We start from the raw sequence: 16,255 nt of genomic DNA, 5'->3' as shown, positions 1-16,255 counted from the left end.
ATACCCCTCCCTGTACGGAAGTACTCTATGAGCACGAGCTCAACACAAAAACATTTTTTTTTTAAATAAAATATTATGCTTCCAATATTGTAGAAGTTTTAATGTATATTTGACAGGATTTATTAAGTTAATTTTCAAAACGCCAAAACGCAGTACAGATGTACAAAGTGGAACTAAATTTACAATTTACCGTATAAATTGGGCGATTTTTTCTTGTTTAAAATATTATAACATTAAAGTACATATATATGGTACAATTTTGACTTATAGTGACGAAGACTTCAAGTTTCCACATATTTAAATAGTTTTTATTTTGAAGCGCAGCGGAAGTGAACCATCCAATCAGCCGACAAGCATCCAGGAAGGAAGTATCGGCCATTCAAGACAGTACAATTACACGAGTAGAACTTCCTTATTTATTCACCAAGTGTAATACACCTTTTCATTTTATATATTTTAAAAAAAATTTTTGGGGGGGGGGGAGAAAGCCGACGTATATTTAGTTATTTAAGGTAAGGTATTTGGTGTTTTTTTGAGGCAATGAAAGGAGTTAACGTTGTTGTACAGCATCTTGTTTACTTGTTGTGCTTCCTGGTACAATTTTATATTTACAACGCTCAAAATGGTTACATTTTGAAGAAAAGCCTCACACAATACACTCAGTACTGCTATATTTGGTGAGGAGTTGTAATTTAAACGGAAGAATTGGCTTCTAAAACCGATAGATAAGAACATGTAATGTTAGAATGACCAATAATTTATTTTGGAAAATATGACAATATACTGTTTACATATATACCTATATATATATATATAGATATATAGATATATATATATATGCATATATATATATATATATATATATACACATATATATATATATATATATATACATACATATATATACATATATACATATATACATATATATATATATATATATATATATATATATATATATATACATATATACATATATATATATATATATATATATATATATATACATATATATACATATATATAAATGCTCACTAACACAGATATAGACAGATTTGTGAACAATATTTGAGGGAAATGGCCTTTTGTGTATGCAGAAAAAGTTTTAGATCTTTGAGTCCAGCTCACGAAAAATGGGAGCAAAAGTTAAAGTGTTGCGTCTATGTTTTTGTTCCGTGTGTGTGTATATAATATTAGACCTTACACCGATTTGATCGGTATCGGCCGATAATGACCATTTTATGCTGATCGGCTTTAATGTAATTATTCGGCGATCTGATCAATGATGACATTGATCGGCTCCACAAAAGACATTTATTCCGCGTCACCATCGTGTACGTTATATTTGAATCCAAAAGCTGGTTTATTTTTAGCCTTGTTGCATGTCTTTTGATGTCATACTGTAAATATCTGACAGCCAATAAAGTTATTTTAAAAAAAAAACATGTCAGCGGTGTGGGACAGACAACACGTCTGAGACAGACAAAACGTAATGCGTGCATCAGACTACAAGACAAATTTGGTCTTTCACGATTGCACTATGTCAGACTACTGCAATAAAATGTTGTATTCCATTACCACCGCATCCCGTCTTTTACGATCACTGGGCTTTATCTTTTCAACTCAAAGCCGACTGGATACACGTTACCGCGGCGACGACAACAACAATAACAATGGATCGCGTCTTGTGAATTTTAAGAACAAAATGGGGAAAACCGTGTGCTGGTGGTGACCGGTGTTCGGGAGAGGACTTTAATTCAAGAACTGCTTGAGATATGTTAACGTAGTTTTAATACAATATGGCTCGCAAGCAGGCAACAAAACGTTATGTAGCCTAGCAAGCTAGTGCTTGCACTAATGGTTGTACGTGAACATGCCAGCGTTCTGTCGAATCAAGCGCGTTTTGGTGTGTGTGAAGTCATTTAATTCCAATAAAGTAATTTAATTGGTAAATTAGCACGCATTATTTCTGTCATGTTGTAATGTTGGTTTGACCTGACTGATTACAATACATGACTTCACAAGATATTTTTTAAGAGACTCAGTATACAGTATACAGTACACAAGTATATGCAGTAAATGAACAAGTCATTTAAATAGACACATTGCTCCATCGTAATCGTTTTTTTTTTTTTTTTAAACTCGCTGATCGGCCCCAAAAAGCCTGATCATGTAAAGCCTAAAATATATATATATATATATATATATATATATATATAAAAAGCAACAATGTTCTGTCTCTCAAGGTGAGTCTGTAGTTTGAACCAACATGTTTTTGTCCCTTGTTTTAGATGGGATACATGGTTGTAGAGCAGCGCAGCTCTACAATGCTGCACCTGAAGAGAAACCCCGGCATCCGTTCCTGGTCTCTTTTTATCGGTACATATTTTTCTTATTTGTATAGTTAAATGAAATACAAACCCAATTCCAATGAAGTTGGGATGTTGTGTTAAACATAAATAAAAACAGAATACAATGATTTGCAAATCATGTTCGACCTATATTCAATTGAATACACTACAAAGACAATATATTTAATGTTCAAACTGATAAACTTTGTTTTTAGCAAATAATCATTAACTTTAATTTTAGGGCTGTAACACGTTCCAAATAGCTGGGACAGGGTCATGTTTACCACTTTGTTACATCACCTTTTCTTTTAACAACATTCAATAAACGTTTGGGAACTGAGGACACTAATTGCTTGATGAACAGCTTCAGCTGTTCAACAGTCCGGGGTCTCCGTTGTCGTATTTTACGCTTCATAATGCGCCACACATTTTCAATGGGAGACAGGTCTGGACTGCAGGCAGGCCAGTCTAGTGCCCGCACTCTTTTACTATGAAGCCACGCTGTTGTAACACATGCAGAATGTGGTTTGGCATTGTCTTGTTGAAATAAGCAGGGGCGTCCATGAAAAAGACGTTGCTTGGATGGCAGCACGTTTCTCCAAAACCTGTATGTAGCTTTCAGCATTAATGGTGCCTTCACAGATGTGTAAGTTACACATGCCATTGGCACTAACACAGCCCCATACTATCACAGATGCTGGCTTTTGAGCTTTGCGTCCATAACAGTCCGGATGGTTCTTTTCCTCTTTGGCCCGGAGGACACGACGTCCACAATTTCCGAAAACAATTTGAAATGTGGACTCGTTGGACCACAGAACACTTTTCCACTTTGCATCAGTCCATCTTAGATGAGCTTGGGCCCAGAGAAGCCGGCGGCGTTTCTGGGTGTTGTTGATAAATGGCTTTTGCTTTGCATAGTAGAGTTTCAAGTTGCACTTACGGATGTAGTGCCAAACTGTATTTACTGAGATTGGTTTTCTGAAGTGTTCCTGAGCCCATGTGGTGATATCCTTCACACATTGATGTCGGGTTTTGATACAGTGCCGCCTGAGGGATCAAAGGTCACGGGCATTCAATTTTTCGGCCTTGCCGCTTACATGCAGTGATTTCTCCAGATTCGCTGAACCTTTTGATATTATGGACCGTAGATGATGAAATCCCTAAATTCCTTGCAATTGTACGTTGGGGAAAATTGTGCTTAAACCGTTCGACTATTTTCTCACTCACTTGTTCACAAAGAGGTGAACCTCGCCCCATCTTTGCTTGTGAAAGACTGAGCAATTCAGGGACGATCCTTTTATACCCGATCATGGCACCCACCTATTCCCAATTAGCCTGTTCACCTATGGGATGTTCCAAACAGGTGTTTGATAAGCATTCCTCAACTTTCTCAGTCTTTTTTTCCACCTGTCCCAGTTTTTTTTGGAACGTGTTGCAGCCATAAAATTCAAAGTTAATGATTATTAGCTAAAAAACAATCAGGTTTATCAATTTGAACATTAAATATCTTGTCTTTGTAGTGTATTCAATTAAATACAGGCTGAACATGATTTTCAAATCATTGTGTTTTACAATATATATGAAAATATGGGTGACACGGTGGTTAGAGCGTCTGCCTCACAGTTCTGAGGACCGGGGTTCAATCCCCGGACCCGCCTGTGTGGAGTTTGCATGTTCTCCCCGTGCCTGCGTGAGTTTTCTCCGGGCACTCCGGTTTCCTCCCACTTCTCAAAAACATGCATTGTAGGTTAATTGACAACAAAAAATTGCCTGTAGGTGTGAATGTGAGTGCAAATGGTTGTTTGTTTATATGTGCCCTGCGATTGGCTGGCAACCAGTTCAGGGTGTACCCCGCCTCCTGCCCGTTGATAGCTGGGATAGGCTCCAGCACGCCCGCGACCCTAGTGAGTGGAAGCGGCTCATGGATGGATGGATGGATGGATGTATTCAGTTTTTATTTATGTTTAGCACAACGTCCCAACTTCATTGGAATTGGGATTGTAAATGTATCCCCAATGAACATAAAAAAATGTCTCTTCTTACCTCCATTTTCTCCAGGGATGACATCCATTGGGTTCGCAGCTGCCTACTACAGTACAGGTTCAAAATCTCAATTTTACAGGATTACATGACAATTTTATTTTATTTTTTTTAACTTATGTCTTATTTTATGTTTTCTACAAAGATAGCATCTTGTGGAAGCTCTTCTATGTGACCGGCTGTCTGTTTGTGGCCATTCAGAACATGGAAGAATGGGAAGAGGCAGTGTTTGACAAAACTAACAATGAGATTCAACTCAAAACCATTAGCTTGTACACTTTAGTTCTGACACTATGGAAAAAGGGGCAAGAGAAAGGTAAGTAATGACAGAGGTTTAGTTATTCACTTGGGAGCGTAGAAACGCAAATCCAAAATAAATGCTTTGCCCTTCCTCTCCTTTTAAGTTGTCTTGGACTTGAGGCATCTGCATGATGTCTGCGTTGAAGAAGAAAGGGTTCGATATTTGGGGAAAGGCTACCTCCTTATGTTGCGCCTGGCTACAGGTTTCTCCTACCCCCTGACGCAGAGTGCCACACTCGGGGGGCGAAGGTAGATCCTTACGATGAACACACTAATACAATATACCTTTAAAGTTGAACATCTCTAAGGTCATACAAGAGAGGCAGGGTGCACACATGACTTGTCGCCAGTCAATCACAGACACATACACGAACAACTACACTCACACTCCCGTTCATAACTATGGACAGTTAATCGACTACAGTACGCATGCGTGATTTTGGGTGAACTTGTGGTTAGCATATCTGCCTCACAGTTCTGAGGTTCAGGGTTTGAATCTTGGCTCCGGCCTTAGGAAAGTCTGCTTAGCTTAATGCTAACAAACAATGTACAACCCCAATTCCAATGAAGTTGGGACATTGTGTTAAACATAAATAAAAACAGAATACATCCATCCATCCATTTTCTGAGCCACTTCTCCTCACTAGGGTCGGCAGCAATCATCGGGCAGGAGGCGGGGTACACTGGTTGCCAGCCAATCACAGGGCACATACAAACAAACAACCATTCGCAATCACAGTCACACCAACGGGCAATTTAGAGTCTCCAATCAATGCATATTTTTGGGATGTGGGAGGAAACCGGAGTGCCCGGAGAAAACCCACGCAGGCACGGGGAGAACATGCAAACTCCACACAGGTGGGGCCGGGGATTTAACCCGGGTCCTCAGAACTGTGAGGCTGACGCTCTAACCAGTCAGCCACCGTGCCGCCAAACAGAATACAATAATTTGAAAATCATGTTCAACCTATATTTCATTGAATACAAAAAAGATATTTGGTGTTCAAACTGATAAACTTTATTGTGAGGAAATAATCATTAACTTAGAATTTTATGGCTGCAACACGTTCCAAAAAAGCTGGGACAGGTGGCAAAAAAGACTGGAACATCCCATAGGTGAACAGGCTAATTGGGAATAGGTGGGTGTCATCATTGGGTATAAAAGGAGCTTCAGTCAATTGCTCAGTCATTCACAAGCAAAGATGGGGCGAGGTTCACCTCTTTGTGAACAAGTGCGTGAGAAAATCAATCTCAGTAAATACAGTTCGGCGCTACATCCATAAGTGCAACTTGAAACTCTCCTATGCAAAGCAAAATACATTTATCAACAACTCCCAGAAACGCCGCCGGAGGCCCAGAGCCCGAGCTCATCTAAGATGGACTGACGCAAAGTGGAAAAGTGTTCTGTGGTCCGATGAGTCCACATTTAAAAATTTTTTGGGAATTTGTGGATGTCGTGTCTTCCGGGCCAAAGAGGAAAAGAACCATCAGGACTGTTATGGACGCAAAGTTCAAAAGCCAGCATCTGTGATGGTATGGGGCCGTGTTAGTGCCAATGGCATGGGTAACTTACACATCTGTGAAGGCACCATTAATGCTGAAAGGTACATACAGGTTTTGGAGAAACATATGCTGCCATCCAAGCAACATCTTTTTCATGGACGCCCCTGCTTGTTTCACCAAGACAATGCCAAACCACATTCTTCACGTGGGTTTGTAGTAAAAGAGTGCGGATACTAGACTGGCCTGCCTGCAGTTCAGACCTGTCTCCCATTGAAAATGTGTGGCGCATTATGAAGCGTAAAATACGACAACGGAGACCCCGGATTATTGAACAGCTTAAGATGTACATCAAGCAAGAATAGGAAAGAATTCCACCTACAAAGCTTCAACAATTAGTGCCCTCAGTTCCCAAACGTTTTTTGAATGTTGTTAAAAGAAAAGGTGATGTAACAAAGTGGTAAACATGACCCTGCCCCAGCTATTTGGAACCTGTTGCAGCCATAAAATTAAAGTTAATGATTATTTGCTAAAAACAATAGTTTTTCAGTTTGAACATTAAATATATTGTCTTTGTGGTGTATTCAATTAAATATAGGTCCAACATGATTTGCTGTTTTTATTTATGTTTCACACAACGTCCCAACTTCATTGGAATTGGGGTTGTAAAATGCAACAGAAAGGGTAATGAATAGCATCGCTGTCACAGTGTTATAACATTTTAAGCAACGGATGTTTGAACACAAACAGTGGAGCGACATATGTAGACAGATAATATAACAATAGGCCCAGACGCAATTGCAATGCAAAAAAATGACAAATATTACTGCAGATTACTGAAGAGTTTTGACCGTCTCCATGTATAGCCATGTCTGTTGTACTGCCCACAGGTGGCCAAGACGCATATACCAGGAGCCACAGAATCAAAATGAGTTACCATGATGCAAAAGCTATTTAATTCTTTACATTTCTATTTAAATACCTTATTAATTTTTGTACAGTAAAGTTTAATATTATAGAATGCTATTTTCCTTATTAAAAAACACTTGTTTTTTTGGGGAGGCTGTAATGATCTCGCATTAGACACTCCGCAACGAATCACACATGACCTCAGGTACTTCACTAAACGTCAGTTTTGTGGGCATAGACTCTGCATTTGCAATGCAAGTATGTTGTTGTTATGATTAAAAAACTGAACAGTTAAATTACATCTAAGTGTGAGAACATCTAATCTAATGCTCTACTTTTTTCCTCGTGATACTCATCAGTGATGTGGAGGCTATAGCTGCATTGCTGAAGCGCTTTATGGGGATGGAGGAGCGCCGGCAGCAGAAGGAAATGGCTGAGTATGCAGAGGAGGAAGCAGATTTTTTGGATAACAGCAGTGATTCAGAGGATGGAAAAGAAAAAGCTTGACCTCTACGTCATCTACTTTGAAATTGAGTTTGGGATGATGCCACCGCTAAGGAGTAACAGTGGCTAAGGTTACTGAGATGCTTTCATTGCTTGGTATGCTCACTTACTAACTTTAAATAAATTACATGCATGTTTTTTTAACAGAATGTTAGTAGTGACAGTTAAGGAAAATATCTAGCTGTATTCTATTTTGGGAGTATGGTGACTTATTTCTATTCGTTTTACACTGTTAAAACAACTATGATCTAATTACTATTACAAAACACTCCACATTGCAGATTTACTGTGCCTTCCTACTGAACAGTTTGGTATTTATTATGTATGTCAACTGAAAAGGCTGTTTGCACAATTTACGGGACCAACCACATTTTGGTTGTTTATACTCATACAGCTGGCAACCAGGATGAATCCATGTACCAACAGTAATCACCCATGAAAAATTTCCATGACTCAACCTACAGTAAATTGTGTGTGAATTTCACCGTTTGTTGCCAGTCTTTTGTGAACCAAATACATTAATATTTTTGTTTGACTGTGTATTCTAAATCAGGGCTGTAGTGAAATCCAAACAAGTTACTTAAAACCACTTGAAAATATTTTTGTTTCTACTGTTGGATTAGATTTTTTTTTTCATTTTTATATTTTCTGGAATCATATGTTTTGTATTCAAAAATCAACATTTTCTTGTTTGTCTTTATTAAAATGCATCTTATACATAAAAAAACTATTCAGTGCTGAGATGAAAAATGGTTCTCTGGAACTATCTCTATTGTGCATTCTGTGATTTCATCTATAATCCTCTGAAGGGGGGCAATCACTGGGCTAACATGTTCATCTATCCACTCTTGAGCTGCTGAATCTGGATAAAGATGGATCATCTCCTCCCTTACAACATCTATCTTCTGTTGCAATAGAGCCAAATACCTTGGGAGACAAGATTGTGAAGTATTCGTGATCAGAACACATTTCACATGCAAGAAAAGATTGTGTCCAACGTGTAACATGAGAAGTGTTTGCTTACGTTGATGCTTGACTCTGAATCTGCACGGTGATTAGAGGATTTGCCATTCTTCTTGATCTGTGGTAGGGACTGAACCATCCTCGTACATACCTGAGGTTACATACAGACTTAATTTAACCATTTAGAAGTCAATATAATTACTACATTGTTGGTATCTAGAAAAGTATGTATTTTGGAGGCATGCACATTGGACACCTCATCCTGGAAAACAAAATTTCAGGTTGATCGACCCGTTTGCAGCTTCCTTTTTTTCTGGGAAGACTTCCTTCTAAGACTTGTTTCAGTGGGAGTTGATGTGAGACAAGAAGCTGTAATTGCATTGTAATTGTCCATTGTAGTTCATCCCATTGATATTCGATGGGTTGAGGTCTGGGGTGTGTGCAGTTTCTTCAACACCAAACTCATTGCAATGTGTCCTTCTGGACCTGGGTTTGTATCCATAAAGAATCACAGTGCTAAGTGTAGATCTATCCAAATGACTAATTTCTGGAAAAACCATGCCCAATCATTCTATGAAATGCAGGGTTAGCTACAATTATGAGAGTTGATTCATTGTAAAGAGAAAAACTTTTCCCAAAGGATTTTAACCCTTAAAAATGCCCCTACGCTTAACATGCTAGGAATGCAGAGCAGGACTTTTCAGAGACAATAATAATCTTAACCACAAAACAAAATGGCCACAAGATCTAAAATTACAGAGGATCTGCTACACACAATGGCTGACAAAACATTTGAAGTGGGTCGTGTGGTTAGCACATCTGCCTCACAGTCAAGAGGTTCAGATTTGACTCAGCTCAGGACTTTGCATGTTCATAGAATGTTCTAGGTGTTATCAGTAAGATAATTGTTGACACCAATGATTGGGGTCACAGCTTCTGTCAGAAAATGATCACAGAAATAATTTGAGGAGTTCTTAATCTTATAAATACCATGTGGCAGTCTTATGTAAATGACTTCCACACTTTGCAGGCTCTGAATTGTTTTTATTTGTTGGAGTTGGAGTGATTGATGGCAGCTTTATGAGTTAGTGTACCATTAGAAAATGTTTATATTAAGGGAGATATATTACACATTTAATTCACAATTTAAAACAGTTTCCAGGTGCCTTAACATGCTTCTGTTAAAATACCCCAAGGATCAAGAATTACAGGTCACTTTTCACTCTATTTCGAGGGGTCAGTGCTGATTCATGTAACTGAGCCACTGCACACCCTGCCCTCTCACGCTGTGTTTTTTTGGGGGACAACCAATAAGAGTTCACTCTTGAAAATGGTGTCAACTCCACCTCCTCACTAAGATAAAGGTTTTTGATTTCTCCTTGCTCGGAGTTGCTTTGAGAGTGGTTCTGAATAACTCTTTAAGCAAAGACTCCAAGTTCAAAGTGTTTCAGATAAGTGTACTCTGTGGTAACCCATTATGGAAATGGGCCCTTGGTTTTTGCACTTGAGCACAGTCATTTCCTCCCTCCTTTCTCTGGTGAGACTCACATTCACACAACAGTGGACAGTTTAGAATGTTACATTAATCTTACAGAGCGAAGAATAACAACACATCGTAGCTAAACTAAACGTAATGCAATGCAAAACCCACGCAAACGCAGGCAGAACATGCAAAGGCTACACAGGAGCGTCTGAGCCAAGATTTGAACCCCAGAGATCAGAACTATGAGGCAAACGTGCTAGGCTACTGCCCATGTTTAACCAAGCAACTCACATATTTGTTTCAAAAGACCTTATGTCCTCAACGCAAAGTAGTGAATCCAGTTCCACAATCGACTCCGCTAGTTTCCTTCCCGGGAACAGGGTGGCATCATCAAACGTGCTAAACACAACATGAGACAAAAAGTGAAATGGGAATTAACATGTATGTCTGTTTTAATTAAAATTAAGTTTATCGCCTCACCTTCCCATGGACTCTGCCTCTACAGAGGAGACACCCAACATTTTAGTCACTTGGTTCTCAGCCTCAAGACTAAACTGGCCATGGATAAGTGTTTGGAGACAAGCTGCTAGTGACGGAAGAGCCACAGGCATGAGCTCACACAGCACTGAGAGGTGGTCATACCTGACATTGGGAAAACACAATGTCATCATTGTGTACCTAATGAGCTTTTGTACACGTGTAGATGAGGTTACGATGCTATAAAGGTCATGTGAAAAACGTCTTACCTTTGCCAGCCTGTCATGGCAATACCCCGAATGTTTAAGACAGAGGATACAGATGCAGCCACTTTTAACCATTGCAAGTGGTTCTCTACGTGTCTCTGTGTGCTTGGTACATTGGTGTGAACACTGGTGGAGCCTTTAAAGGAGCTGGCCGCCCACATGTCTTGCATACCGGCACTGTAGTACTTCTCCAGCAACAAGACTATTCAAGAAAGTTGTATATCCATCAATAAAATCCATAACAACATACACTGCATCATATCTTGATCTGGAGGACCAACAATCTTCACAATTATGGCATTGTTACGCAATACCAGTTGTTGATTTACAAAATAGCAAAATTACAGTTCATACCAGTTTTCTCCACATCCAGATTAGGGGTGTAATCCCACAGCATCGGTTGGACTAGTCCTACAATACCACTAGCTGCATCATGGATAGCAAAACAGATAATAATATGTCAAACATTCAACTTTATTACTTCCTACTTTAAACTTTGATACAATAGATCATATATATACTGTATATATACAGGGATGTCCTCATTTTACGGCGGAATTCTGTGCCTGGTGAAGTAACCCACATTTGTATGTAAATCAGAACGCGTCTACTCCACATAGTCTATCACTAGACTATCCTGATGCAGTCGGAGAGTCAAAATAACATTTTTAAAATGTATTTATTTGATTTAGTTTTTTTTTTTTTTTCAGTTTTAATATATTTTTTTTACATATTTGAATGACAATATCCATCCATCCATCCATCCATTTTCTGAGCCGCTTCTTCTCACTAGGGTCGCGGGCATGCTGGAGCCTATCCCAGCTATCATTGGGCAGGAGGCGGGGCACACCCTGAACTGGTTCCCAGCCAATCACTACGCTACGACAGTAGTAAAGTCAGTAAATTAATTAAATCAAACACAATTCTAAATCAATATAAAACAATCCAGATTGAGCATCTTCTTGGCAATGTGACAGCATATTCTTGCACCTCTGCAGAAACTAGATTCATTGTGTCTATTCGTAATCTCAAAATGTCGCATGTCAGTATCGTTTTGAAATGAGGACCCCCTGTGGCCCAGTAATTTTCAATAACATTTATATTCCCCTAATACATACAACCTCAATTCCAATGAAGTTGGGACGTTGTGTTAAATGTAAATAAAAACAGAATCCAATGATTTGCAAATCATGTTCAACCTATATTTAATTGAATACACTACAAAGACAATGTATTAAATGTTCAAACTGATAAACTTGATTGTTTTTAGCAAATAATCATGAACTTAGAATTTTATGGCTGCAACACGTTCCAAAAAAGCTGGGAGAGGTGGCAAAAATGACTGAGAAAGTTGAGGAATACTCATCAAACAAGTGTTTGGAACATCCCACAGGTGAACAGGCTAATTGGGAACAGTTGGGTGCCATGATTGGGTATAAAAGGAGCTTCCCTGAATTGCTGAGTCATTCACAAGCAAAGATGGGGTGAGGTTTACCTCTTTGTGAACAAGTGCATGAGAAAATAGTCGAACAGTTTAAGGACAATGTTCCTCAACGTACAATTGCAAGGAATTTAGGAATTTCATCATCTATGGCCCATAATTTAATCAAAAGGTTCAGAGAATCTGGAGAAATCACTGCATGTCAGCGGCAATGCCGAAAACCAACATTAAATGCCCTTGACCTTCGATCCCTCAGGCTTCATCCATCCATCCATCCATCCATTTTCTGAGCTGCTTCTCCTCACTAGGGTCGCAGGCGTGCTGGAGCCCATCCCAGCTATCATCGGGCAGGAGGCGGGGTACACCCTGAACTGGTTGCCAGCCAATCGCAGCCCTCAGGCGTCACTGCATCAAAAACTGACATCAATGTGTAAAGGGTATCACAACATGGGAAACCAATGTCAGTAAACACAGTTCAGCGCTACATCCGTAAGTGCAACTTGAAACTCTACTATGCAAAGCAAAAGCCATTTATCAACAACACCCAGAAACGCTGCCGGCTTCTCTGGGCCCGAGCTCATCTAAGATGGACTGATGCAAAGTGGAAAAGTGTTCTGTGGTCGGTCCACAATTTCCAAAAACAATTTGAAGTGTGGACTACACTTCAAATTGTTTTTGGAAATTGTGGACGTCGTGCACGTTTATCAGTTTGAACATTAAATATCTTGTCTTTGTAGTGTATTCAATTAAATATAGGTTGAACATAATTTGCAAATCGTTGTGTTCCCAACTTCATTGGAATTGGGGTTGTACTTTATTTCCATTAATTCATGTAATTTCCCATATATTCCCATTTATCTACTTTTAAAGTTTTCAAGTTTCAACAGCTCTGCTATGAATTCTGTCTTTAAAAATAAATTATCAAAATCGAAACTTTGAGGTGGGGCTGTAGTATTTGATTAACAGTGTACCAGAATTATTAACCAGGTGCCCAATGAAAATACTAGCCTTTGAATATCTATACAGTGCTTAAGAAAATTTACTGGGAAAAAAACAAAACGAAAAAAAAACAACTGGGATGTACTGCATGTGTAACAACACACAGGGACAAGGGTCTCAGTGTAGGAAGTTGGATGGGGTTGCAGACTGCATTACTGACTACATCAACTCAGAAGAAGAAAGCCTTAAAAGACGGTGATCCACAAGCTCAAGCGTTTCCAAAAAGAAACAAGATCCCAGCTCAAGGAGGCAAAGGAGCAGTACAAAAGGAAGTTGGAGCAGAAGCTACAGAACAACACCATGAAGGAGGTATGGGTTGGGATGAAGAACAGCATCAGTTCCAAGAGAGGTGCCACCGCTAATCGGGATGTTGAAAGAGCAAACCAGATGAACCAGTTTTTCAACAGGTTTAGTTCAGTCGTATCTCATTCACACCTCTGAATCCTGCACCCCTTCCCCTCTGAAGAAAACAACACAGAATAGAACATCCCCACTGCGATTGTTGGATGTATTGTGTCAGGAGTGGACAGGACGAGGAGTACAGGACACTGATTCTGACGTTTTTCACCTGATTCGCTTTCAACACCCTGCACCTGAACACCACTAAGACAATGGAAGTGGTGGTGGACTTGATCACAATTAGGCCCCACCCGGAACTGGTTTACAAATAAGGTGACAGCATGGCAGTTGTACCAAAGTACAAATACTGTACCTGGGTGTGCAGCTGGATTGTACTGGTGACTGGACTGCCAACGCTACCGCAGTGTGTAGGATGGGACAGAGCCGCCTTTAATTCCTCCGAAAACGGACTTCCTTTAACATTTGCAAAGAGACGCTGCATATGTTCTACCAGTTTGTGGTGGAGCACCCTCATGTTTGCAGCGTCAAGAAAAAGGACGCTTCTCGCCTGAACAAACTGAGGAGGAAGGCAGGCTCTGTCGTGGGAACAGAGTTAGACAGCCTGACATCAGTGGCAGAAAGGAGGACGCTGAACAAGATTCTGTCCATCATGGACAATCCACAACATACACTGCACAGCACCATCTCGAGGCAGAGAAGCAGCTTCAATGACAGGCTGCTGTCACTGCCCTGCTCCACTGACAGACTGAGGAAATCCCTTGTCCCCATGCCATTCAGCTTTTGAATTCCACCCTGGGAGGGAAATGCTCATATTATTCCCTCAACTCTGTAGTGTTAATATTTTGTACATTGATCGCTCTGCACCTTATTCTTATTTTAAAAATATTTAATGTACGCTTTTTTCTTGTTTATAATATTTTTAGTTAGACGGCAAGTCTGGATGTTTCCATTCTGGAAGCTACTAGAACAGTGAATTTCTCTCTTTTTTTCTGAAATAGGAAATATGAAAAATCATGTACAACAAAAATAATTATATTCCAGAATTAAGAATCTTATTTCAGTAAAAGAATGTCTGCATGATGGTGTATCAACCATTAAAGTGACATGGAAAAAATGATTTTGGTAATTTAGGGCAGCTGTGGCATAAACATTTGTTAAGCATGTAAGCGTCATACACATACTAATTTATTTTAGTAGTGTTTAACTTCCACTTTCTTTTTGCTTGCGTAATTGTATACAAATTGGAATTGTCATAACATATTTCCCATTCATTTTACTCCAAATTCTTTGTACACTGATAATATTGTATTGTATTGATCAAACCTTCACTGCATTATGACAGACATCTGACACAAAAGTACTTCTTACATTGAATTCCTTTTTAAGATGCAAACTCCAACGAACCTTTCAGGGTGTCGTGACTCATCCCCCTCATCATATCGTCCCACATGATGATGGTCATATGAGGCCACGCCTGCTTGATGTACTTTACCACGGATACAACGTGAGTCAAGAAAAGTTGTTCCACGGTGTGTCCCGGTGAAGCCAACCACAATTTTGACATCTCACCTTCACCCAACATGTAAACCTTAAGTTAAATACAAAGCCATAAGAGAATTGCCAATACCTGAGAATGAACAAAATAATGTTTTGTTTACATTACCTCATCTGCACCTATATGCAGTGTTTTTAGACCTGGATGCAGCTCCACCACCTGCCTCAGCATCTCCATCACAAGCTTAAGTCCTTCTTCCTTGTGGGGATTGAGAGTGCCCACGCAGTTTGACACTTCTCTCAGGCTCCACATGGGTCGATGCTTCAACACAAACTGCAGCATGGAGAAGAATACAGACTACAGTAGCAAATTATGCAGAGAATGTATCACAGCAACACAATGTCTGCCATACCTCCATATGGCCAAAAGTCTGCACAAGTGGTATGACCTCCATTCCCTTAGATTGTGCAACTTTCTGCATGGATAATATCAGATCTCGGCTGACAAAACACAGAATTGCACAAACAGTAATATTGATTACAATTAACTTCAGCATACCAGGTCAATAAATTCAAGTCAAGAAATGAGCATTTTCCGGTTGAACCTATATGCAGGTTGTGCTGTGGCCTGCAGCAGCTTGAGCGCCCCCTCATAAGGAAACATGTCCTCATATTCCACGAGCAGGCTATCGGCACCCAGTCGAGAGAAGCATTCTATCAGCTTCAGGGTGAGAATAAAAGGCAAATATGATAACGGCTTTACATGCAAATTATTTGTGTGTGAGGAGTTACCTGGTAAAGGTATTCCACTTTCGGAGGGGCACCTTTCAAATCCAAGTGAACGACTTTCTTTCCGTTGGGCCACGGTGGATTATTCATGTTGACCTGGGCAGCAGTGTTGGATTTAAAAGAAATAAAACAGGGTTTGTGTTTTGCCGTTTATAAATGACCACTTACCTGTTGGGCAGATCACTGAGGAGCCACTGAAGTATGCACGTAAGCAGGAATAAGTATGTCAAGATAGGCTGTTATATATACCTTATCCGATAAAGAACTATAAAATAGGGTACTGTTTGTTTGGATCATGTCCGCATACTCGGTGACGTACAACTTGAATGGACGACACGTTGTCCAATGAAACAGCAGCTTTCTCTTCAACCCAGCCAAT

The 16,255-nt window shown here is 39.7% G+C and overlaps 2 protein-coding genes across 3 annotated transcripts; one reads left to right on the top strand and one right to left on the bottom strand.

Annotated features, from left to right (window-relative positions):
- Nucleotides 1-357: 357 nt before the first annotated feature.
- On the top strand, nt 358-8,328 carry LOC133418187 (cytochrome b-245 chaperone 1 homolog). The gene is made up of 6 exons (XM_061706623.1): nt 358-512; nt 2,292-2,379; nt 4,410-4,451; nt 4,537-4,707; nt 4,796-4,940; nt 7,460-8,328. The coding sequence occupies exons 2-6, from the start codon at nt 2,292-2,294 to the stop codon at nt 7,605-7,607; spliced, it is 594 nt and encodes a 197-aa protein (XP_061562607.1). The 5' UTR covers nt 358-512; the 3' UTR covers nt 7,608-8,328.
- Nucleotides 8,272-16,172, bottom strand: hexd (hexosaminidase d). Of its 2 annotated transcripts, XM_061706621.1 has the most exons (12): nt 16,045-16,172; nt 15,880-15,972; nt 15,693-15,808; nt 15,501-15,588; nt 15,257-15,421; nt 14,998-15,181; nt 11,148-11,219; nt 10,797-10,995; nt 10,531-10,692; nt 10,342-10,449; nt 8,629-8,718; nt 8,272-8,531 (listed from the first exon to the last, which is right to left on the bottom strand). In XM_061706621.1, the coding sequence occupies exons 2-12, from the start codon at nt 15,964-15,966 to the stop codon at nt 8,336-8,338; spliced, it is 1,467 nt and encodes a 488-aa protein (XP_061562605.1). In that variant the 5' UTR covers nt 15,967-15,972; nt 16,045-16,172; the 3' UTR covers nt 8,272-8,335. The 2 variants fall into 2 exon arrangements, with proteins under 2 accessions (XP_061562605.1, XP_061562606.1); XM_061706622.1 differs by lacking the exons at nt 15,880-15,972; nt 16,045-16,172 and having other exon boundaries at nt 15,501-15,563; nt 15,647-15,785.
- Between the last annotated feature and the right edge of the window lie 83 nt (nt 16,173-16,255).

Source organism: Phycodurus eques, chromosome 19, assembly GCF_024500275.1.
Source record: "Phycodurus eques isolate BA_2022a chromosome 19, UOR_Pequ_1.1, whole genome shotgun sequence".
NCBI lineage: Eukaryota > Metazoa > Chordata > Actinopteri > Syngnathiformes > Syngnathidae > Phycodurus > Phycodurus eques.
This window is presented reverse-complemented; position numbering and strand designations above follow the sequence as displayed.